A 24,807-nucleotide genomic window follows, 5' to 3' on the forward strand; every position below is an offset into this window, starting at 1 on the left:
AAATAAACTAACTTACATTCTGAAACACGAAAATCTGAACCAAATATTCACTCTTTCCTGTTTTAAAAAAGACTTTATATTTATTTTATTATTTTTTATGATTATTAATTTTTTAAAAAAGTTTTTATTTAAGTAATCTTTACATCCAATGCGGGGCTTGAAATCACGACCTTGAGATGAAGAGTCACAAGCTCTTCCAATGGAGCCAGCTAGGCACCCCTAAAGATTTTATTTTTAAGTCATCTTTACACCCAATGTGGGTCTCAAACTTACAACCCCAAGATCAAGAGTTGCATGCTCTACCGACGGAGCCAGCCAGGTGCCTCAGTATTTCCTTTTTGATCATAAAATTTCCAAATTAATCAAACATTCAATTGGGAACATGTTGTAAACATGTTTTATTAATTAAACATGTTTTATTTATTATTTATTTATTAACTTACTGTAATATAAAAGAAAATTCCTAGGACATAAAGTTTATTTTTTGCCTATTCTATTAAAAATATTTTTTCAACTATAATAAGCAAGCAAGTAATTCTCCAGAATTTCCTGAAACACATCCTTAGGAAAGCAAACTCTTCAAATCTAGCAAGTAGGCCTCTTTAAAATTAATCCTGCATAATAGAAATGTAATGCTCAACAATGAAGTAAAAGATTATCTTAAAGAAAATCTCCCTATTTATTGCGGGGGAGGAGCAACTTGCGGGGCGGTGGGGAGCAGAGGCAGAGGGACAAGTAGACTCCATGCTGAGTGTGGAGGCTGAGGTGGGCCTCAGTCCTGTGACCCTGGAATCACAAACCTAGCCAAAATCAAGAGTCAGTCCCTCAACCGACTGAGCCACCCAGGTGTCCCTATTATCTTAATTTTATATGGCGACTTTGTTAAAGCAAAATGCTTTCTCACAAAACCTAAGGTATATATAATGAAATCTCAAGAGTATGAATTAGCATAGTTCATACAATGAATTCAGGTGTTTAAATTCTCCGTTTAAATATAAATGCATACATTTCCTCCTCCCTCTTTGTCATTGGAACCAGGTTAGTAATTTTATAAATCAATTAAAAAATTTTTTTCTTAGCAGAGTTTTTAGAATACAAATATTTTAGGTATACTATGTTTCCAAATAGCTTGAAGTTCAGAATTGGGGAAAAGCAAAACAGATAGATAAGGGGACAGGAAAAGCTAAATTAGATCTTGGTGCCAAGTTACCTGATACAATACCCTCCCACCATCCTGACAATCTGGTGATTGCATAACAGACACTGTCTTCCATTCTTCCACCAATGAACTCCTTAATCCTCTCAAGTATTTGAATAATGCAATACAACCTCTCTATAGTTCAAGGAACAGTATCATTTTTTACGTCTAATTTCATTTTTTGGAACTATCAAAGTTTTATTGCTACTGATATTAAAGGAAAGAAATAATAGAATTGAAGAGATCATAAAGAGATTATTGTTTGGATAAAGATTCCTATAAACAACAATTATCAGAATTAAAAAGATAGCCGATGATCACTCCCTAACAATATTACTCCCCCATTCTTCCCCTGCCCCCAATTCAGTATGATAGGAAACTTCCCAAATAATCCAACATAGCTTGTCTAGATGATGATGAGTTACGTGTATTTTAAAGGAGGAAAAGAGAATGAAGTGTGTTATAACGTCTTCTACTGACACTACTGAAATGTTGGCCAAATCTCTCCATTAGAAACAGGACACTGCAACTTTCTCACAACTACCTTACTAGAAAAATACTCGTATCATTTACCTTATTCCCCAAATTGCTGTCCTTTCGATGAATATTATGCTTCAAGCCATGCTACTCCCTAGTCACTTTGTCTATTTAAGTGACAGCCTTTAAGAAATGATGCAAAATATCTCAACACTCAATCTTCCCAAATGATTCTATTTTCTTAGGTAAGAATAATTTAAATTAGACTTCTTCATACCTGTAGATTGTCTTTTCCTTCCTCTTCTCTTGGATTCACTATCTTGGAGAGAAAGTTTTGGAGTAACATTTAGAGATCTTGACTTGTCACCTGACTTTGTGGCAATGACTCTGAAGTTAGGAAAGTTGGGACTATTTTCTGGTGTATTATTAGCACTCTTCCTGCCTCTGCGTTTTCTACGAGGACTAAGTAGTTCCACAAATACATCTGCTTGCAGTGGGCCGTAACTCTGGCGAGTAGAACGACCGGCAATTCTTAAAGATTTAGTTTCTGTTGGAGGAGCAGACTTTATCTTTCTAAGGCTTCTACCACTGGTGGTTTTAGAAGGAACAGTTGTTTTGGGTGTACTCTGCTGACTCCTTGAAGTATATCTTCCAGGATCTTGTCGTTGGCCACGACTTGAGAAAGAAGAGCTAAGTCTCCCTCTTGTCTTAATTGGCAATCTAACTTGCGGTCTTCCTCGTTTTGGTGGGCTGTAAATATTGTTAGAAAACATAATTATTGTACAGAGAAACAATGCACATAAGATTATGTCTATTCCCCTTGTTCTACTATTCAGCCAGTGAGTTCTACATACATTTCTTTGGTGTCCTTACGCTACAGGAGACTATCACTTTTCATTACCATTGATGCTGAGGTAACCCACAAGTTTGGTCAAAGTAGGCCCTAAACCTGTCCTGAATACGAAGCTAAGAATCTCTTTGCCATTTTCTGGTTCTCATGGTAAAATACATGGTATTTTACATGGTAAAATACAAAACTAGGTTCAACATTTTAGTAAACTCTACCCCCAACATGGGGCTAGAACTCATGACCCTGAGATCAAAAGTTACATGCTCCACTGACTGAGCCAGCCAGGCACCCCTTGGTTCATCCTTTAATTGCCTTTAAGTTGTAGACAAGGATGAAACAACCCCACTAAGCCTCTTTTTAATCCATCTGCCCACATACCTGGACTTCCAGTTTACCTAAAATATTTCCAAGAATTTTCTAAATTCTTTATCATCTTTATGTCTAACACAAATACTGCCCTTATCATCTATAGGGATGACGGCTCCTACTGGGTGGAGCTAGTAAAAAGTAACAACTTGCTTACAATAGATGGGGCAGCTCTCTCTACCTATCCTCCGCAGACTGGCCTTTCTGTACTTTCTCAGTTCAAAGCTGCCCTTGTTTTACATCCACTTTCCTGATTCCACATGAATGGGGTTCAAATGTTAAAAAGGTGGGGAAGTCTTGGGGGCAAATAAGGGGGGGAAAGCTCTAGTGCTGCCATAGCAGGAATGACCAGGCCTCCACTCCACCCCATTCATTTGGCCTGGGTGACACAGCTTGCTAAGTTGCAGAACACCTGGTTATACGGTGGTATAGAAGTTGTTTCTGGGGGCTAATGTAGAAGGAGTAGAAGAATACCATGTGCTTCCTGGCCTTTCTCTCTCTCTCTCTGTAGATGCCAAGGCCACCAATATTTGAGGATAACTCCTTGAGAAAGCAAGAGAGGCACTGGGAAGCTGCATTCATCTTTATATCATGAATATCCTTTGGGACGCTTATTTGCTGCTTTAAGCATAAAATTAAGTAAGAATCAAACTCAGCAGGTCTGGATTGGTATTCCTGTCCAAACGTGAGCTCATATTTGATTTTATGACCTGGCTAAACTCACACAGGTACTACACTCCCTTAGGAATAACTTTAAATTCTTGGGGCGCCTGGGTGGCTCAGTGGGTTAAGCCGCTGCCTTCGGCTCAGGTCATGATCCCAGGTCCTGGGTTCGAGCCCCGCGTCGGGCTTTCTGCTCAGCGGGGAGCCTGCTTCCTCCTCTCTCTCTGCCTGCCTCTCTGCCTACTTGTGATTTCTCTCTGTCAAATAAATGGATGAAATCTTTAAAAAAAAAAAAAAAAAGGAATAACTTTAAATTCTTAGAATACTAAAGCAAGGAAAACTTCAGGCCACCATATTACACACACCAGTTTTAAAAAAGTTATGGGCCCCAATCATTCCATTTGTATTTAAGTAGTCAAGAGACTGTTTAGCTATGACTCGCAAACTCTCATTTTGGTGCATGTTAGGACTTACCTGACTTCTTCCTCTTCTTGAGAATCATCTTCATCTTGTTCTATCTCATACTCCTCCTCCTCACTTTGACCCTCTTCATCATCATCATCAACTTCATCGTCCTCGTCTTCCATACCATCTTCCATCTCTTCATCACTTTCCAAGGATGGTCTCTGTCTAGAGGAGAGTCTTCTAGAACGTTGCTTTGGCCGACACTCTGGACAAAACCAATCGCCTTCAGGCACAGTCTGACAAGTCACAGAAATGATCATTAGTCATCTGTCACTCAAAAGTCAATCACTCAATTCTAAGGCACAGAAGAGGAAAAAACTACCTTGAGCTTTGGTCGAACACAGTAGGTGTGATGACCCCGATCACAGCCATCGCAGAGTACCATGTTTTCAGCATCACCCTTCTTTCGGCATATCTTGCAACGAGCATTCAATATAGATTTAGACCATATCACACTACGATCCAAGGTGGAGAGATGAAGAAAGACTTGGGATAGACTAGCAGAGGCAAGGAGAGACTCTCTCCAACGGTCCAGAACTGTTTTGTAAGAACGTCCACTGTCACTGGCATCTTAAATGACAAGGTAAAGTGATTTAAGTTTCTAGACAAACCTTCAGATATCTCCTAGAGTTATTTTCCTGGTATTTTAAACAGGTTAGATTTTGAAGTTCTAAAACTTAACAAAAAGATCATGTTGATATTAAAAACAAAAACCTCATGTTAAAGAAAATATTTGCTGAGCCACATCTTATTTGTGACATAAGGAATTACTTAAATCCATAATTCAAAACTTCGGGATTCTAATTGTTAAAAAAAGAAAAATAACTTAGGCAATATGTTCTCAAACTTGTCTGACCTGACTTGAAGAATTAGCTAAATATGATTACAAGTCATTTACTATCCATTTGAGTCAAGAATATTGCTTCCTCTTTTTGGATAAAAGATGGACTGCTCTGGGGTGCCTGGGTGGCTCAGTGGGTTAAGCCTCTGCCTTCAGCTTAGGTTATAATCTCAGGGTCCTGGGGTCGAGCCCCGCATCGGGCTTTCTGCTCAGCAGGGATCCTACTTCTCCCTCTCTCTCTGCCTGCCTCTCTGCCTACTTGTGATCTGTCAAATAAATAAATAAAATCTTAAAAAAAAAAAAAGATGGACTGCTCTCTAAGTTAAATATCAATCATATATGACTTTTTTTGGGGCTGATGAAAATTTTCTGAAATTAGATCATGGTGAATGGTTGTACAACTGTGAATATACTAAAACCCATTAAATTATATACTTCTTAAAAGGATGAATTTTACATATGTGAACCACATCTCAATAAAGCTATTATTAAAAATATCAATTATGTAGAAATGCCAACTCTATTGTCTTCTATCTCTAAGAAAATATTTTTTTAAATGAGGTAAATTAAAAAATGCTAATATCCCACATTTCCGAAAAGAACTTTCAGTACCAATATCTACATAAGAACATTTGAAACTTCCTTTCATTAATAACATCATTCTTTTGTCGTCTGGACTAAAAAATTTATTAAAAGTCATTTGATTAGGGGCACCTGGGTGGCTCAGTTGGTTAAGCATCTGCTTTCAGTTTGGATCATGATCTCGGGGTCCTGGGATTGAGCCCTGCATTAGGCTCCCGGCTTGGTGGGAGCCTGCTTCTCCCTCTGCCTCTCCCTGCTGCTCCCCCTGCTTGTTCTCTCTCTGTCAAATGAATGAGTGAAATCTTGAAAAAAAAGTCATTTGATTAGATGGAATTAACTAGCCAGTCTATCATTTTACATTAGCATGTGATTTCTCCAATTTATCTTCAATTATTGCTAACACATTAGTTTTCCTGACATTAAACTTAATTATGAAGGGACTACCACATAATGTCAAAATTCTACAAGGTATATAGGACTTCATATATAGTTTGTTTCTTTTTTTTTTTTTTAAAGATTTTATTTATTTGACAGACAAAGATCACAAGTAGGCAGAGAGGCAGGCAGAGAGAGAGGAGGAAGCAGGCTCCCCGCTGAGCAGAGAGCCCTATGTGGGGCTCGATCCCAGGACCCTGAGATCATGACCTGAGCCGAAGGCAGAGGCTTTAACCCACTGAGCCACCCAGGCGCCCCTATAGTTTGTTTCTATTATGACATATTTCCTACTATTATCCTCAAAAAAAGTCCTTTTGGGCAGTAGCCTAATAGTTAAGGGAATATAGGCTCTGGAGTCAGTCTGCCGTGGGGTAAGTACTAGCTCCCCTATGTGAGTGAGCTCGGTCAAGTTACTGAACTCCTGTGTGCCTCAGGTTCCTCAACAGTAATATGTATATACCATCAACCTCTGAGGGCTGTTGGGAAGATTAAGTGGGTAATATACACAAGACGAGTAAAATGCCTGTCACGGAGTAAATACTGTTATCACGGAGTAAATACTGTTACTGTTACCATTATTCCTACATTATACTGTTCCTCCCGTGTGCCACTATTTAGAAGATAGGAGAAGTCTATTCTGTGGTCCCTTTAAGAAATTTTTTATATAGCTGGGAGAACAGAGGAGTTGAAGTCATAAAAGAGCAGACCTGCCAAACACTAGTAAGTCTTGAGCTCCTATTTCTTGGGCAGGATGAGAGAGACAAGACTTGAAATCTAGGGCTCACCCAATGTGTTAAATCCTTTCTGGAAAGCTAGAACTCCAAAGCTATATCCTCCAGCATCAGGGTGGAAAAGGGTACCATGAAGAAAAAAAGAAGTAGTAAGGAAATCTGCTTATTTGGACCTTGAAGTTGGGTGGAAAGGGAAAATAAATCTACCTGAGAACATTTAACTATAAGCAATGCATTAAACAGTTTAAAACCTGAAAAAAACAAGATTTTTAAAGTGGTCCAGGTTGGTAGTGACCTCAGGTGAATGACAGGAACAAGTACAAATCTTTGCAGATTCTCTCTGAAGAAATTTCCATAGATCAAGTTCTGAGGAATGAGAGTTAACAGTCACACCCACAATGCACATGTGGAAACAAAACACTATAGGCAAGAGCTGGCAGAATCAGACCCATAAAGACTTGAGAGATTTGAATTAGACACAGGATATCTTAAAACATATTTAAGAAATAAATGTTTTGAAAATATAAGTAACCAAGCAGTTTGAAAAAGCTTAAGAACCTCCAAAAATAATTGAGAGCAATAACTCAATGGGAGAGGGAAAAAATGAAAGGGTCAAAGGCTCTTCAGGCAAAGCTAAAAAGAAATATTAGCAAAGTAGGAAATAAATATAGTAATACAGTCCACTTGATTTATTTCCACCCTCTCATTTTGTGTTTTCTATTTGCCATGGTTTTTTTTATATAAGGCTTCATGAAAAGTTCTGGCCTGAGCAGGATCTCTAAGGAAGGAGGCAACAAAAACTGCTAGTTCAAAGATCTTGAAGAAATCTTCCTGGGTAACTCAAGAGGACATTCTTATTAGTAAGTGCAAGAAATAAGGCTGCATACAGGCCAATGTGGAAGGGTGGAAGAAAAAGCCAAACTGTGAAGAGCCTTTGGAACCTTGAAAGTCAATATGAATGATTTTTAACTCAAAGGTTGGTGAAACATTAAGGGTTTTGATCAAAGAGTGTGCTTTAAGAAAATTAAATCAATAGTAGCCCAAGGTCCAGTTTTTATCCCACCTACTTTTATTTATCTATTGTTATTATTTTTAAATTTATTTATTTGACAGAGAGAGACACAGCAAGAGAGGGAACACAAGCAGGGGGAGTGGGAGAGGGAGAAGCAGTCTTTCCGCTGAGCAGGGAGCCTGACGCTGCACTCGATCCCAGGACCCTGGGCTCATGACCTGAGCTGAAGGCAGACGCTTAACGACTGAGCCACCCAGGAGCCCCTCCCACCTACTGTTAAATGGATGTTCACATTTTCACATTTTTATATAGTACCTAAATAAGGATGAAAAAGAGTGCATACAACTGATTCCATTTTTCTTTTGTCTTGCTTCTTCTTCAGATTATAAAACTCTCAAGGGCAGAAATATCTTGTTTCTCTTTTATCTTCCATCATGCTAGCACAAATAAATTCCTCAAGAAATTAGGATTAGGATTTTACTAATATGAGATAATGGCAGAGTCATATGATCAATTATTACACTGGGAAATTTCATATTGTTAACTGCCACTACATAGTAATCCATGTGACCATGCTATGTAGGTTTTTCCCGGAGATAAAACAATACAAAAACTCCCACCCTATAACTCTCCCTATGCTAGTAAAAAAGAAGAAAAAAAAAAAAAGCTGTACATAAATACCATATGCAAAATAAATAAACAAACCTCCACCACTGTTCCTCTTTTTCACTAATAACTTAAGTATATTATGATTCACAATGTCAACTTTTTATATACCAATTTTTAGAAAGTTTCATTAGCTGAGGTATGCAATGTAGAAGAAAAATGCTAGGAAGATGATATTGTTTTATAAGCTTGTTCCCAACCTCATTCCTTTCCAAAAAAATTAAATTCAAGGTTTTCTGTCAAAAGCTAAATATTCAAACTAGTACTCAGCAACACAGAAAAAATCATAATTCTTTAAAAAGACAGAATTCTTTAAAAAATTAAGAATTTACCACCTCTCACACTAGATTGATCTTCCTCTCTTTTTCTTATCCTTTTTTTCCTATCTCCCCTTTGATCTTTATTAATTTGTTATCTAATTTCAAATTGATAAAGTTAAAGGATTTTTTCATAGCTTAAGGATTTAACCATAAGCATGAATTTATTTATTTTTAAAAGATTTTATTTATTTATTTGTCAGAGAGAGAGCGCGAGCACAGGCAGACAGAGTGGCACCAGAGAAAGAGAGAGAGAGAGAGAAGCAGGCTCCCTGCCAAGCAAGGAGCCCGATATGGGACTCGATCCCAGGACACTGGGAACACTGGAATCATGACCTGAGCCGAAGGCAGCCGCTTAACCAACTGAGCCACCCAGGCGTCCCCATAAGCATGAATTTATAAATGATGAAATTACCAACCTAAACAAACAGTTCTCACAATCTTACCTAAAATTATTCAAATATGAGTATCTTCCTCAAGTTAAAAAAAACCTAGTTTTACTAATGTGATTAACTTCTAGAATAAAAGAGACATCCTGAGGAATGTGGAATGTAAATAGAATTCTTATTTCTTACTTGCTTCCTCAAGAAGTAATCTCTGAAACTAAACTGGGAAAATTCCTACCACAGTTAATTTGCTATGCTGAAAAATAATTGAAAGAATGGAGAATTTTAATAGATATTCTATCTCAAACATTCATAAAGCAGAATCCCCATTTCTTTCCCAGATTAAGGATATTCTTGATTACCTTGCTCTAAATATTTAGATTAGAAACTCCAGAGGCACCTTTATCTCTTGTTGTCCCATTCAAAACGTATCCTCCAAAGGCTTAAACATAATACAAAAAGCAGGATGCCTGGGTGGCTCAGTTGGTTGAGCCACTCACTGCCTTCGGCTCGGGTCATAATCCCAGAGTCCTGGCATCGAGTCCTATACTGGGGTTTGCCTGCTTTGTGGGGAGCCTGTTTCTCCCTCTCCCTCTCCCCCTGCTTGTGCTCTCTGTCAAAAAAATAAATAAAATCTTAAAAAAAAAACCCAAATATAATATAAAAAGCTACAAACATCAATTATTCTATTAGTTTTTTATGGGGTAACAATGGTAGATGATAAATTCATATTATAAATGATCAACATCTAAACTTTGATCAACATTTACCACCAAAGTTAAGTTGAACTTTTCTTATTTCACCTTTTTTTAAAACCTCAAATTGAAATTGTTTATTTTATTTCCCTTAGGATGAAATTAATGTTCCAACACTCTTGTATACAAAGCAGCGTAAAGAACACTATAGCTCTCAGCTCTCATATAACCTACTAGATGTAAACTGCAGCATCTCCCAGCGTTAACGTGTTCTCTTTGTCTAGATATTTAATGAGATATACTCATGAAAATATGGACACACTAAACAATTTGACGTTTTCCCCTTGAATTTATAAACAACTTTAATAGATGGCAGTTTCAGAAATGTAAAAATCAGCAGAACTGTCTTTTATCTTTTTTGGAATCACAGAATTAATGAATAGTAGTGAAATACTTATAAAGGCTACATAATTTACAAGTAACTTTTTAAAAAGATTTTATTTATTTATTTGACAGAGAGACAGTGAGAAAGGGAACACAGCAGAGGGAGTGGGAGAGGGAGAAACAGGCTCCCCATGGAGCAGGGAGCCTGATGCGGATCATGACCTGAGCTGAAGGCAGACGCTTAACGACTGAGTCACCCAGGCACCCCTACAAATAACTTTTAAATGAAATTTTAATTTTAGTAATTGTAGATTCACATACGGTTGTAAGAAATAATAGAGAGGGATCACTTGTATATGTAATTCGATTTAGACACAGAAAAGTATTTTTTTCTAAAAAGATTTTACTTATTTGAGAGACAGACAGAAATACCGATAGAGATGGAGAGAGCACAAGCAGGAAGAGGGAGAAGCAGGCTCCCTGCTAGGCAGGGAGGCTTAATCCCAGGACCCCAGGATCATGGCCCGAGTCCAAGGCAGACAGATGCTTAATCAACTGAGCTACCCATGCCCCAGGACACAGAAAATATTAAGAAATATTGAAGACTGCAAAGTAAGAGTGATATAGGAAATACAAACTAATATTTTTGTGAGCTATGACCATACATGTTTATTTCCACAACTGCTACTTCCAAATCTGAAAAGTAAGTTGTTGAGCTCATGGTGGAATTACCAATTTATAAAAATATGAAGAGGTTTATTAGAACAATGAGATACTGGCCATAAACTTTTCAATTTCAAAACAGACATTTTACAAATATATTCACATTCTGATAGCACCATATGTTTACGAAAACTTTGTTCTTACTATTCAAACAAGGTAATATTCAAATAATTTAAAAAGCATTTTAGTCTATTTAAGTTGCTCTCAATATGAGACCAAATGGAGATGGTTTATTTATTTTTAAAGATTTATTTGAGAGCAAAAGCAGGGGGAGGGGCAGAAGAAGAGGGAGAAGCAGATTCCCTGTTGAGTGGGGAGACCAATGTCGTGCTTGATCCCAGGACCCTGGGATCATGACCTGAGCTGAAGGCAGATGCTTAACTGACTGAGCCACCCAGGTGCTGCAAGGTATGGTTTTATTTATTTTTATTTATTTATTTATTTATTTTGATAAAGATTTTATTTATTTATTTGACAGACAGAGATCACAAGTAGGCAGAGAGGCAGGCAGAGAGAGAGAGGAAGGGAAGCAGGCTCCCTGCTGAGCAGAGAGCCCGATGCGGGGCTCGATCCCAGGACACTGGGACCATGATCCGAGCCAAAGGCAGAGGCTTTAACCCACTGAGCCACCCAGGTGCCCCCCAAGGTATGGTTTTAAAAACTTTCTTCTGGGGCGCCTGGGTGGCTCAGTGGGTTAAAGCCGCTGCCTTCGGCTCAGGTCATGATCCCAGGGTCCTGGGATCGAGCCCCGAATCGGGCTCTCTGCTCAGCAGGGAGCCTGCTTCCCTTCCTCTCTCTCTCTGCCTGCCTCTCTGCCTACTTGTGATCTCTCTCTGTCAAATAAATAAATAAATAAATCTTTAAAAAAAAAAACAAAAACTTTCTTCTACCCCGCTATTGAGATACAAATTAACTTAAATATGATGAGTTATAAAGTAACGTATCAGAAAGAGCACACAGAAGTAAAAGAAGTTATGAGTTATGATATGAAAATTGATTTGGAACTCAAACATATTTTCCTAAACACACAATGATTATGTTCCTGGATTAGTACCTAAAAAAGATATTTCATAAATTGCTAAAAACATGATCCAGATTGTATCCTCTAACTTCCTACCATAAATTATAGAGCATTTCCTCATTTACGTACCCTTTAACACTCGGTATTTCTGACTTAGTGCTTCTTATACAGTGCTCAGTTTCCAATCCGATTACTGTTATTATTTTAAAGATTTAGTTACCCATTTTAGAGAGAGAGAGCATGAGAGGAGGGAGAGGCAGAAGGAGAGGGGGAGAGAGAATCCTCCAGCAGACTCTCTGCTGAGCATGGAGCCTGAAGTGGGGCTCAATCCCATGACCCTGAGATCATGACCTGAGCTGAAATAAAGTCATCCGCTCAACCAACTGAGCCACTCAGGCACCCCAGTGACCCACGTTATTTAACCATACCCGTAATGGCGGACATTTAAGTAGCTTCTTTGGGGTTCTGTTTTAGATAACAAACATTCATACAGTTTTTGATTATGCAGGATCTGGCTAGTCACAGGTTTTGGTAATCTTTCTTTTGATGAAACACTAAAGAAAAGACTGACAGAAAATTAAAAAGACAGTCATTAAGATGAGTACTTAGACTAAAACGTACTTAAGTACTATTTTTTTGGTAATCTTTTAAAAAAATTTTAAAAAAAATTTTTTAAGTTTTTTAATAAACATATAATGTATTATTAGCCCCAGGGATACAGGTCTGTGAATTGCCAGGTTTACACACTTCACAGCTTAAGTACTATTTAAAAAAAAAAAAAAATCTCACCTGAAAGAACCCATGTTTTGGAATGAAAATACAATCTCAAGTTTTTCAAATTAGCCAACTGTATTGTGTCAGCCCGTGGGTTTCTATTAAAGGGCAATTTTAGAATCCTTTAAAATAGAGCTAATATTTGGAAGTAGAAATTGGTACTTACCAAGTGGAGCTTTGAGAAAACGTCGCTCAATGCCCTGCTCTATCTGAAAAAGTGCCATTGCCAGATAATGAACCACGTTGCTCACTGATTGCGGGGTACTTGCATTAGTTGAGACAGTACTTGGAGTTTCTGTTTTTACGCCCAAAAGTCTACAATGAAAACATGGAAGAGTTTATGGTACTTAAAAACACTGTTAGGTAAATAAAACTTGAGTCCATTCCTCCAAATGCTTACTTACACCTGTGTAAGAAATAGTTTCCTCCATCTCACAGATCACATAAGCCAGTAGGATAAGCTACATGAATCAAGAGCTAAACTAAACACCAACTCATTTAATGAGGTCAGAAGGGCAAATATTTGGAGGGAAGGCGGATGAGACAAAGCTTAGGGGAAAGGTTTTAGGCAGATGACCCAGTCACAGGCCTTTAAGGTAAGTATCCCAGGCAGCTGCAGCTCCCTCTTTCTCTCTTGCTTCAATTTTTACTGGTTGGGACACTGATAGCTGCCTCCTTAGTTCCTTAGCCTCCCGTCTTATTCCCTTTGCAATAAATTTCCATGCTGCAGCTAAAATGATCATTTACATGTACAAACCTATTCGCTCAAAGCCTTCAGTACTACATCTTCCCTCCCAGGGTCATATCTTCTTTTCTTTCCAGATAATAAACTCTTTAAGAGGAGTTACCCAAAAATAATTCTGAAAGTCAAAGTATCTGTCTATAGCTATAAAGATACAGGTTCTGATTAATAATTCATAAAATATTTAAGCCTACCACAATTTACTGTTATTCTACAGAAAAGAAAATGGATAGAATAAAGTTACTTTAAAACCTTAAGTTCAAAGATTTTTCTTTTTTGAACTTGAGAAATTACCATTATCTTAACTAGCTGTCTTTTGGCTGCATTAGCATAAAGTAGAGTAAAAGAGAGCCTGAGGTTGAGGAAAATGTTCATTTCAGTGGTTACAAATATTAAAATTCCTCATGGTAAGATTTTTGTAACAATTTTTTAAAGAAAAAGAAACATTTACTGCAAAGAACCATATAACTGAAGTGGCAAGGAAAAGCGAGTTACTTTAGAAATATCCCTTTTGTACCTGTCTTTTACTATGACCTTTGCTTGCTCATCAATTTCCATCTCTTCTACGTCTTCATTCACAGTCTTAATGATCCCATTTTCCTTGTTTTCCTCACTTAACAGCTCGTACCGTCCACTCTCTAATGCTGATCTCCAGATGTGTCGATCTGTAACCTGTAACAAAACCCAAATTTACCAACCTGGAAAAATGGCATATGTGGTTCCTAAGAAGTATGAGATTCAATGTACATATGAAAAATTCATGAATATTCTAGAACAGATTGTAAATCAAAAAGGGATCTAAAAAGAAGGTTACTAAGTGGCCAAAATGAAATACATATCATTCATAGATGGAAGCTTTAGCACCTCACTCTCTATATAGGGAAATCATAAACAATTCTAAGATTGGTCACCTGATAGTAGCAAAAAAGTGACAGATGATAGCAAAGGAATGAACAGAACACACATATCAAGCATGAATTACTTACAGATTTTAAAAAGGTAACAAAGAAACCAATAAACAAACCAGACTCAGCAGAGCAGGCAGGAGCTAGTCAAGGAAGAAGAAAATATCCTTACACATTTTAATATCTCGGATGAAAATACCATAAAACAGATATTTAAAAAATACTAAAAATTAGTATTAAAAAGGTCAATTACATTCTATAAATTCTGTTTAAGAAAGCAGATAGCCATAGAGTATGTTTAAGGAAGATCTCTACCCATATATAAGTATTTTGGTACAGGGGACAAACTTAATTTTCACAAAAAAATAAAGCACTCCCATGTATTTATTCAAAACACACATGCCTTGCCTATACCAAATAAATTAACAAATATGACCAAAACTTTGGTAATTAGGTAAACTAAAATGGGAACAGGTACAAACCTTGATTGCTCCTAATGTTCCTTGGTAGATTCGGTCTTCAATATCCAAAAGAAAATCTCTTAGCCTCAATTCAAGCTGTCTTTCTGCAGACATCTGAGCTGAATCATATGCAGTGGAAGATCTTCCCCGACTATACATTGGTTTGCTATCAATTTGAGGTTTGTCTGAAATAGTTATCAATACCTTTATTATGATTTTCTTACTAAAAAATATAATGTCCCCAATGTGATGGCTATGATAGTGAGATAACTGATATAAAAACACTTAATAAATCCTCAAGTGCAAAAAATAGGGGGGAGTGGAAATGTTTGCACATCAGGTATCTGATAAGGAGCTTATGTCTAGAATATCTGAAGAACTCTTACAACTCAATAAAAAGACATTCCAATAAGAAGAACAGGCAATGAAGGGATATGAATAGACTTTTAAGGAAGACATACAAACAGCCAATAAGACCATGAAAAGATGCTCGACATTATGAGTCTTTAGGAAAATTCACATAAAAACCACAATTAAGTACCACTTCATACCTCTAAAATGGCTGGAATCTAAAAATCAGACAATAACAAGTGTTGCCAAGGACGTGGAAAAATTCTAACCCTCAGACACTACTGGCAGGAATACGGAACGATGCAGTTGCTTTGGAAAACAGTATGGCCGTTCAAGTGATTATACAGAATTATCACATGACCCAGTAATTTCACTCTTAGGTATACACCCAAGAGAAATGAAAACTTATGTTGAGACAAACACCTGTACATAAATGTTGATAGCAGCATTATTCATAACTGCCAAAATATGGAAACAAAAGCAATATCCATCAACTAACATATGGTTAAATAAAATGTGTTATATATTTATATAATGGAACATTATTTGGTTATAAAAAGGTATGAAGTACTGACATGTGCTACAACTTGGATGCACCTTGAAAACATTATGCTAAGTGAAAGTCAGTCACAAACGACAATGTATTATATGATCACATTCATACAGAATGTTAAGACAAGGAAATTTACAGAGACAGAAAACAAATTTGGTGTTTCTTTTTGAGGTGATAAAAATGTTCTACAATTGTTTGATGGCTGCACATCTGTATATAATGAAAACCACTGAATTGTACACTTCAAATAAGTGAATTGTATGGTGTATGAACTAAATTCAATAAAGCTGTTAAAGAATTGTGATCTATACTTTTTAATCCTGAAGAGAACTAAAGTAGTCATGACAATATGTCCCTAAATTTAAGAGTTCTTTACCTAGAGAATCTCGTTTAGTAATAATGAAAACTTATACCCAAAAATGCCTTACTGCTTTCTCTTATCTGTTATTAATGAACCGGCCATCATATAGGAGATGTTGCTGCCTGATCTGCCCTTGCAGCCAGTCTCCAAAGAAGTGATCACTAAGGGAACCTGTCCCTAAACCCTTAGCCAAAACCCTCAACGACCGCACTCTCACTATCATATCAAATGCCTAAAATTAAGGTTATCCTTAGTGCCTTGGTTATTGGGTCTACTGATCAGGGAATGAGATCAGGAAGAGTATGGATCTTTGTGAGCTGCCTTTCCTCATAATCCAAATGGAACCCAGTGAAATCCAGAGAACCTTGTTCCTCTAACTGGTAAATATTCTCTAACTTGAAAACTGAGAACATGGTCCAAGCGAAAGAGGTGCTGTTTTAAATATAGCTCTAAGACTCTGACAGATGTTTAAACCTGAACCGGAGATTATGGGGAGAAAGAAAGAAAAGAAACAGTTTTCAATGAAAATATACCTGAAAAATGAAATTTCTCTTCAGAAAAATGGGCTAGCTGGGCACATATTCTGCTCTTCTCTTGCAACAAAGTTTCTTTTAAGGCACTTTCTCTATGTCCTCTAGAATTAAGAGCTTCGATGAGCTGGTCTAGTTGTTCACAAGAACTGTAAAAGCACCAACGATTTGGCTTATGCACTGGTTTTGGCAGCTGCACAGAATCATCACATGGACCCTGGTCAATGTTGGAGGTAGATTCAGACATCAAAGACTCTCCAGTTTTAGTGGATACCTGAGGATCTTGAGACTGTACACTATTCTGAAATGATGAAGGTCTAGGCAACAGCATGTCTTCAGTGAGACCGGAATAATCCTCTTCAATAAATAATCCAGGAATAGAAGGGAAAATCCAATATCGCCTATACATGCGGTCTCGGCCCAAGGGAAAGATATTGGTACATGCTATGGCACTTTGGATTTTTTCCAAGAGCTCTTTCTCTTTCCGTTGATGTTCCTGTTTTAAAGCTTCTTCCTCATCAGCAGTAAGAGGCTCTCTTGTTACACAGTTGACTTCTTCTTGTCTTGTAAATTCTTTAAATCCATTTTGTCTCCTTTTCCCTATGGTTTAAACATTTGACCATCACCCATCATATTTTAAATTTTCATCAGAAAAATATCCAAAAATATCCCAAGTTACTAAGTATTATGGACCAAACTGAATGCCCCCAAAATTCATAGGTTGAAATCCTAAACCCCAGTGTGACATATTGGGAGACAGGGCCCTTGAGGAGATTTTAAGGTCAAGTGATTTCAAAGAGTGGGACCCTAATTCAGGACTCGTGTCCTTTTAAGAAGAGAAAAAGACCAGAGTGCTCATTCTGTTTACTTGTGGGCACAGAAGAATGGATGTGTGAGGACAGAGTGAGAAAGGGTCATAGCAAGCCGGAAGACACCTCACCAGAAATCAACCCTGCTGGTACCTTGATCTTTCACTTCCAGCCTCCAGAACTGTGAGAAAATACATTTCTGTTGTTTAAGCCACCCAGTCTGTGTGTGTGTGTGTGTGTGTGTGTGTTTTTTTTTTTTTTTTTTTATGGCAGCCTGAACAGACTAATATGCTATGCTGATAAGAAACTGGTACACTTAAATATGAGGGACACACTTTAAACTGCAATCTCCATACCGGAGAGTGAGGCCGAGTCTGTTACTCTGCAACTTACGTTCAGTCCTTTCTCTAAGGCAGGAGTACGCAAACTAACTATTATAAAGGGCTAGCTAGTAAATATTTTTAGGCTTTGTGGGCCATATGGTTTCTGTCACAGCTGCTCAATTGCGCCACTGTAGCATGAAAGCGCCATAGACCATATGTAAATGAACAACCATGGCTGGGTTCAATTAAAACTATGGTCACTGAAATCCGAATTTCCTATCATTTTCATATTACAAAATATCATTCTTTTCCCCCCAACTATTTAAAAATGTAAAAATGTAAAAACCAGTTTAGCTGGATTATATAAAAACTGGCAGGGCAGATTCGGCCAATCGGCTATAGTTTACTAACCACTGATTTAAAGTAACAGAACCCCTAATGCTTAGTTGGGTACCTAGCAATTCAAAAGTAGGGCTTAGTTGGGTACCTAATGCTTAGTTGGGTACCTAGCAATTCAAAAGTAGGGCATTTCCCAACAGGAAATGTCTCCCCGGGAGGTAGACCTATGAGAAACTTCTGATCAGAGATGGAAGTAGAGCGTTATATGTAACCTCTGGGATAAATCGTTTTGGAACATGAGGATGGCAGCAAAACCATAAGGATGGCAGTATGAACAAGGCAGAAAGAGCCTGGATTCCTGGTGGCATGCCTGGCCTTGTGTGGCGTGTTGAAGTAAACTTCTCCTGTTTCAATCACTGTCAGATTGCTTAGATGGTCAGGGAGTTATTTCTTCTCTTTTGTTTGAAAGGGTCTGTATAAGATTAGAACTATCTGCTGCTTTAAAATTTGGGAAAATTGGGGCCCTGGGTGGCTCAGTCGTTAAGTGTCTGCCTTTGGTTCAGGTTGTGATCCCAGGGTCCTGGGATCGAGCCCCACACTGGGCTCCCTACTACTCAGTGGTAAACCTGGTTCTCCCTCTCCCCACTCCCCCTGCTTCTGCTCTCTTGTTCGCTGTGTCTCTCTCTGTCAAATAAATAAATAAAATCTTTAAAAAAATAAAATAAAATTTGGGAAAATTAGGGCGCCTGGATGGCTCAGTCCATTAAGTGTCTTAGACTCAGGTCATGATAGCAGCATCCTGGGATCAAGTCCTGCATTGGGTTCCCTGCTCTGCAGGGAAGCCTGCTTCTCCCTCTGCCTCTCTCTCTGGCTCTCATGAATAAATAAATCAATCCTGAAAATTTGGGAAAATTCACCTATAAAGTTGTCTAGGGCTAAAGTTTCCGCTGTAGGAAGATTTATTTTATTCAGAGCGAGAACGGTTGGAGGGGGGCAGAGCAGGGGATGGGCAGAGGGAGAGAGGGAGAAAGAATCTTAAGCAGGCTCCACGGCCAATGTGGAGAGGAGCCCAACACAGGGCTTAATCTCATGACCTGAGCCAAAACCAAGAGTTGGACACTTAGCAGACCGAGCCACCCAGGCGCCTCTCTAGAAAGATTTTTTTTTTTAAAGATTTTTATTTATTTATTTATTTGACAGGCAGAGATCACAAGTAGGCAGAGAGGCAGAGAGAGAGAGAGAGGGAAGCAGGCCCCCCATTGAGCAGAGAGCCCTATGCGGGACTCGATCCCAGGACCTGGGATCATGACCCGAGCTGAAGGCAGAGGCTTTAACTCATTGAGCCACCGAGGCGCCCCTCTAAAAAGATTTTTAACACTGATTCAAGATCTAAGATTTAGGACCATTCACATTATACATTTTCTCATGAATCCATTTTTATAATGTGTATTTTCTAGGATTTTGCTTATTTTTTGCCTCCACTTTCAAAGTAATTGCCATAAAACTATATATGCTATCCCCTTATCTTTAAATTTCTACTTAATCTGTAGTTACATTGCTTCCCTTTTGAGTCTTCACCTTATTGTGACTCCCCTCCCAAATCAGTTTCAAGAAAGATTTGTCTAGTTTGTATTTTTTCAAAGAAAAAACTTTTGGTTTTGCTATTCTCTTCTATTACTTTCTATTAATTTCTACTTGTACCTTTTGTTTCCTTTCATCTGGAGGGATTATTCTGTTTTCTACCTCTAACTTCTTAAATGAATGACTAGCTCAATTTGCCTTTCTTCTTTCCCAATATGTATTAAAACTAGAAATTTTCTTCTAAGCAGAGGGACTATATCCAACAAGTCTTAATGTACAATACTGATTAGTTTTTTTCAGTATAGATTAGTATTAAATATTTCCTAGTTTCCATTTATGGTTTTTACTTTGACCTATTATTTAGCAGTGTGTCTTAAAATGAATCAAATGAGGCCTTTTGGTTTGGATTTCTAAATCAATTGCATTATAATCAGAAAATGTAGCCTCAATGATACAAATTTTTTGTCTACTTATAATAACTACTTAGCAAATAATGTAGAAAAAAAGATATAAAATTATAGGCGCAGAATAAAGTTAAAAATCTTCAATAGTTGTCAAATGAAGATGGTTAAAGATCCTCCGAAGTAATCTGTATCAACAACTTTAAAAAATATATTCCCTTTGATCCAGCAATTCATGCAATTATTCTAAGGTAGATGATTTTCATTCTCAGCTATATGGAACCAATTATAAGCATTATTGACCTTTGTATTTCTAGCAGCTAAATGGCACCTAATGCATGCTGAGTATGCTATAGAATAAAAATTTCTATTTGGCCTAGTATAAAATAGTAAATACAAAAACTCAACAAATCCTGCTAACCAAAAGTTGAAGTTATGAGAAACTGACCTATTAAAACAATATGAATATTGTCATCCTCCCTCAAGTATGAATGACATGAGGATAAAGACTGAATGTAATTTCTAAAACCATTTAAGAAAATGGTCACCATTTAAAAAACTTACCACAACTATGAGGTGGGTATTTAAAAAGCAAATACACCTTGGAATTACAAATGAAGTAATCTAATACATATTTCAGGATAGCTGAATTATAAAGTGCCTTATAAATTAAAAACAAGCAAGCATGCCCCTAAGAAACTACTGTATTACCCCTTCTGCCTCTTTTATGTGATCCTGGGTCATCTTCATCTTCAGTGACTGTGTCTTGATCAAGTTCCTTTTGCTCTATTTCTTTGCTCTCAGTGCTAGTATCAAAATCTTCCCTTTCTTCCTCCCTTAAGGAAAAAAACAAATATTATTTTCATTAATCAACATATAATTCTATTCATGAGATATTTATTGCTTGCCTATGAAGTGCTAGCCATTATGTTTAGGAAGTAGTGGACAAAATGACATAGAGTTTATATTCTCAGAGAGAAAACAGATAATAACACAATTATAAAATTAAAATATGTAATAACTATAAAAATGAGAAATTCAAGTTGCTATGAAAGCTTTTCAAGGATCAAGAAAACCTTGCTTGAAGAAGTGACATTTAAACTGTGAGACTACCTCATACACTGTTGGTGGGAATGCAAGCTGGTGCAACCACTCTGGAAAACAGCATGGAGGTTCCTCAAAATGTTGAAAATAGAACTACCCTATGACCCAGCAATTGCACTGCTGGGTATTTACCCTAAAGATACAAACGTAGTGATCCGAAGGGGCACGTGCACTCAAATGTTTATAGCAGCAATGTCTACAATAGCCAAACTATGGAAAGAACCTAGATGTCCATCAACAGACGAATGGATAAAGAAGATGTGGTATATATACACAATGGAATACTATGCAGCCATCAAAAGAAATGAAATCTTGCCATTTGCGATGACGTGGATGGAACTAGAGGGTATCATGCTTAGCGAAATAAGTCAATCGGAGAAAGACAACTATCATATGATCTCCCTGATATGAGGGAGAGTAGATGCAACATGGGGGGTTAAGGGGGTAGGAGAAGAGTAAATGAAACAAGATGGAATTGGGAGGGAGACAAACCATAAGTGACTCTTAATCTCACAGAACAAACTGAGGGTTGATGGGGGGAGGGGGGTTGGGAGGGGGGTGGGATTACGGACACTGGGGAGGGTATGTGCTATGGTGAGTGCTGTGAAGTGTGTAAACCTGGTGATTCACAGACCTGTACCCCTGGGGATAAAAATATATGTTTATAAAAAAAATTAATAAAAATTAAAAAAAAAATAAAAAAATAAACTGTGAGACTAGAGAGACTGGGGAGGAGTAAGGTGGCAGGTAAGAAGAAATCTCCACTTCTAGCAGAGGGGGTAATGTGCAAAGGCTCTGAGCTGAAGAGAAAAGGAAGGAGCTTATCATTTTGAGAAAAATATAAAACAAAAAGAAGTAATCCAAGATATGGATGAGAAAAAAGCAGGGTTAGATCATACATACAAAAGGCTTTGTAGGGCATTACTTAAAAAGCAATGGGAAAAAAAAGCAGAAGAGTTTAGAAAAGGGAAATGATAGGATTGGAAAGCACTTTGGTTGCTATGTGGAAAATGATGTGGGAGATAAAGCAGATGAGGGGAGACAAGAGGCCACTGTAACAGCCCAGGTAGCTTGGTTGGGAGGTGATGGTTTGCTGAGTAGAAAATAGACAAACAGTAGAGGAGAGTAGGCTGAATGAACACATCAGATGTTTCATCTAATCCACTACACTGTCCAAATTAAAACTAAAACTGTATGAACCCTGAAATAAGTTCCACCACTTATGTTCTTTATCCAGAGGTTTGCAAACTCTAATATGTTAGGAGCCAGAGAGATAATGTAAATGAGTGAGGCTAGATGAGGATTAAAAAAAAAAAAAAAAAGAAGAAATGGCAGAATCTATAATATGCTTATTTTCCTTTTTTTCAAAATTTAAAGATCACAAGGAAAAAAATCTATAACTATAGGAGGTAATGAAGAGTAACTAAACTTATTGTAGTAATTATTTCACAACATATGCATATATCAAATCATTATGTTATATATCCAAAATGATTAGTACAATGTTAGAAGTCAATTATATTTAAATAGAACCTGAAAAGGTTTATAAAATACAAAAAGAATACTGAGTTGTAACTCACATATCCTAAAATCACCATTTTAAAGTGTACAAATTCAATGGTTTTTAGTATATTCACAAGGTTGTGCAGTCATTACCCCTATCTAATTCCAGAACAGTTTCATCATCCCAAAAGAAAACCTCTGTAGTAGCCATTAGTAGTCACTTTCCATTTCTTCTTCCCCACTACCTTGGAAACCACTCACTTACTTTTTGCTGTGGATTTGCCCATTCTGGACTTTTTATATAAATGGAATCATACAACACATGGCCTTTTGTGACTAACTTCTTTTACTCAGCATAATGTTTTCAAAGTTTATCCACACTGTAGTATGTATGAGAATTCTATTTCTTTTTATTGCTGAACAACATTGGGCTGTTTGGGTATAGCACCAAAGAAATACAACGTTTTGTTTATCCATTCATCAACTGTTGGACATTTGGGTTATTACTTCTTTGGCTATTAAGAATAATGATGCTGTGAACTTTTGTATATACACTTATGGGTGAACATTTGCTCTTAATTCTCTTCAGTATACACCTAGGAGTGAAATTGCTGGGTCATACGATAGCAAATGGTTCAACTGTCTGAGAGACTGCCAAACTTATCCAAAGCAGCTGCACCATTTTACATCTCTACCTGCAATGCATGAGAGTTCCAATTTCTCCACATTCTCACCAATACTTCTTATTGTCCCTTAATTGGATTACAGCCATCCTACAGAATGTGAAGTAATATCTCATTGTGATTTCAATGTGCATTTCCCTAATGACTAGTGATGCTGAATGTCTTTTCAATGCTTCTTGTATATCTATTTTCTTTGGAGAGATGCCTATTAAAATCCTTTACCCATTTTTTAATTGGGTTGTTCTTTTATTGTTGACTTATAGGAATTCTTTATATATACTGGATATTAAACCGTTATTAGATACATGATTTGCAAATATTTTTTCCCATTCACTGCATTGTCTTTTTCCTTTCTTGACAGTGTTCGTTGAAGCACAAAAGCTTTTAATTTTGAAGGAACCCAATTATCTATTTTTTTTCTTTGTTTGCTTGTGCTTTAGGTATCAGATTAACTTTCCCAAGGTATCCAAATTCCATTTCTTAAAGTACTATTGATGGGCATATAAAATACAGCTGTTACAAGTTTTTGACCTATGACTCTAAGACTAATAGGCATTTTTATGTGCAAGTTTAACTAAGAGTCAATATACGAATTTCAGAATACTGAGATTTTAAAACCTTCCTTTGCAGATTTCATAAAAAAATTATTTTTGCAAAATTTGAACAGAGTTTGCCCTCTACAATATGCAAAAATTCCCACTTGTCTTCATAGCCAATTTTTGTCCCAAGTATTTTCAAATGCCAAGAGTATTTAAGTCACTAAATTACTTAAGGTGCTTCCACCTTCTCCCTGTACCATCTACTAAAACCTCCAATTTCATCCCTATTCCTCAATAAAGTCAGAGGAACTTTGGGAAATACATTGTACAACTGTGATGGTGGTGGTAGTGGTGGTGGAGTGAGGGAGCTGCCACTATTAATGCTAGAAATGTACTACTGGTTAAAAATAGCCTATTGAAGGCTTTCTGTGCAATTATCATTTACAACATTAATTTTATGAGAAAATGAATTCTAGATTCCCCGAAAGTATTTTTTAACATAACACATGTATACTTGAGAACTGTATATATATGTAAATTTCATAGGTTCACTGGTATAATTATTATGTACCTATAAACAAAAAAACTAGAAAACTCGTTTTTAGAACTTCTGAAAAGCATTTTAGAGGTTAAGGTGCTGATTTTTATTCTTCATGTAAAGCCCAGTAAGCACTGTAATTCAAACCATACCCAACAGATGTATCTGCGGCTGAGTTTCTCTGCTCATCTTCCTTCAGTTTCTCTTGTTTCTCTTTCATTTTTTGTTCTTGTTCCTTCAGTTTTTCTTCCTTCCTTTTACGAATTCTGAAAGTTAACATAAAATATTATAGTCTATTTGATGGAAGATAAACTTTTAACTTTCGGCATATTGTTTTAGTCATAAAATTACGGAAGTGCTCTAAATGTTATCACAAATTACAGTGTAGTAATTCATTTATAACAGTTAAGCCATTGAACATCAGTGTGAGCCAGTATTGCATTACAGCCCAATGTGAAATATCATTTTAGATGCAAAGAAATAAACAGCCTTCATTAG

At 37.0% G+C, this 24,807-nt stretch overlaps 1 protein-coding gene and 1 long non-coding RNA gene across 3 annotated transcripts in view; one reads left to right on the plus strand and one right to left on the minus strand.

Moving 5' to 3' along the window:
- Positions 1 to 24,753, plus strand: LOC125104584 (uncharacterized). Its single transcript, XR_007128659.1, has 3 exons — positions 1 to 132; positions 10,061 to 10,070; positions 24,740 to 24,753. It is a non-coding gene; the product is annotated as an uncharacterized LOC125104584 (long non-coding RNA).
- Positions 1 to 24,807, minus strand: part of BAZ1A (bromodomain adjacent to zinc finger domain 1A) — a 99,298-nt gene that overhangs the window by 4,003 nt on the left and 70,488 nt on the right. For both annotated transcript variants that reach the window (XM_047737137.1, XM_047737136.1), the window contains 9 exons: positions 24,462 to 24,575; positions 20,654 to 20,778; positions 16,493 to 17,089; positions 14,716 to 14,879; positions 13,846 to 14,000; positions 12,753 to 12,901; positions 4,342 to 4,589; positions 4,029 to 4,255; positions 1,953 to 2,425 (listed from right to left, as the gene is read on the minus strand). In XM_047737137.1, coding sequence (XP_047593093.1) covers positions 1,953 to 2,425; positions 4,029 to 4,255; positions 4,342 to 4,589; positions 12,753 to 12,901; positions 13,846 to 14,000; positions 14,716 to 14,879; positions 16,493 to 17,089; positions 20,654 to 20,778; positions 24,462 to 24,575 — 2,252 coding nt within the window. The remainder of the gene's footprint in view (positions 1 to 1,952; positions 2,426 to 4,028; positions 4,256 to 4,341; positions 4,590 to 12,752; positions 12,902 to 13,845; positions 14,001 to 14,715; positions 14,880 to 16,492; positions 17,090 to 20,653; positions 20,779 to 24,461; positions 24,576 to 24,807) is intronic.

The sequence above is a fragment of the Lutra lutra genome, chromosome 7 (assembly GCF_902655055.1).
Source record: "Lutra lutra chromosome 7, mLutLut1.2, whole genome shotgun sequence".
Classification (NCBI taxonomy): domain Eukaryota; kingdom Metazoa; phylum Chordata; class Mammalia; order Carnivora; family Mustelidae; genus Lutra; species Lutra lutra.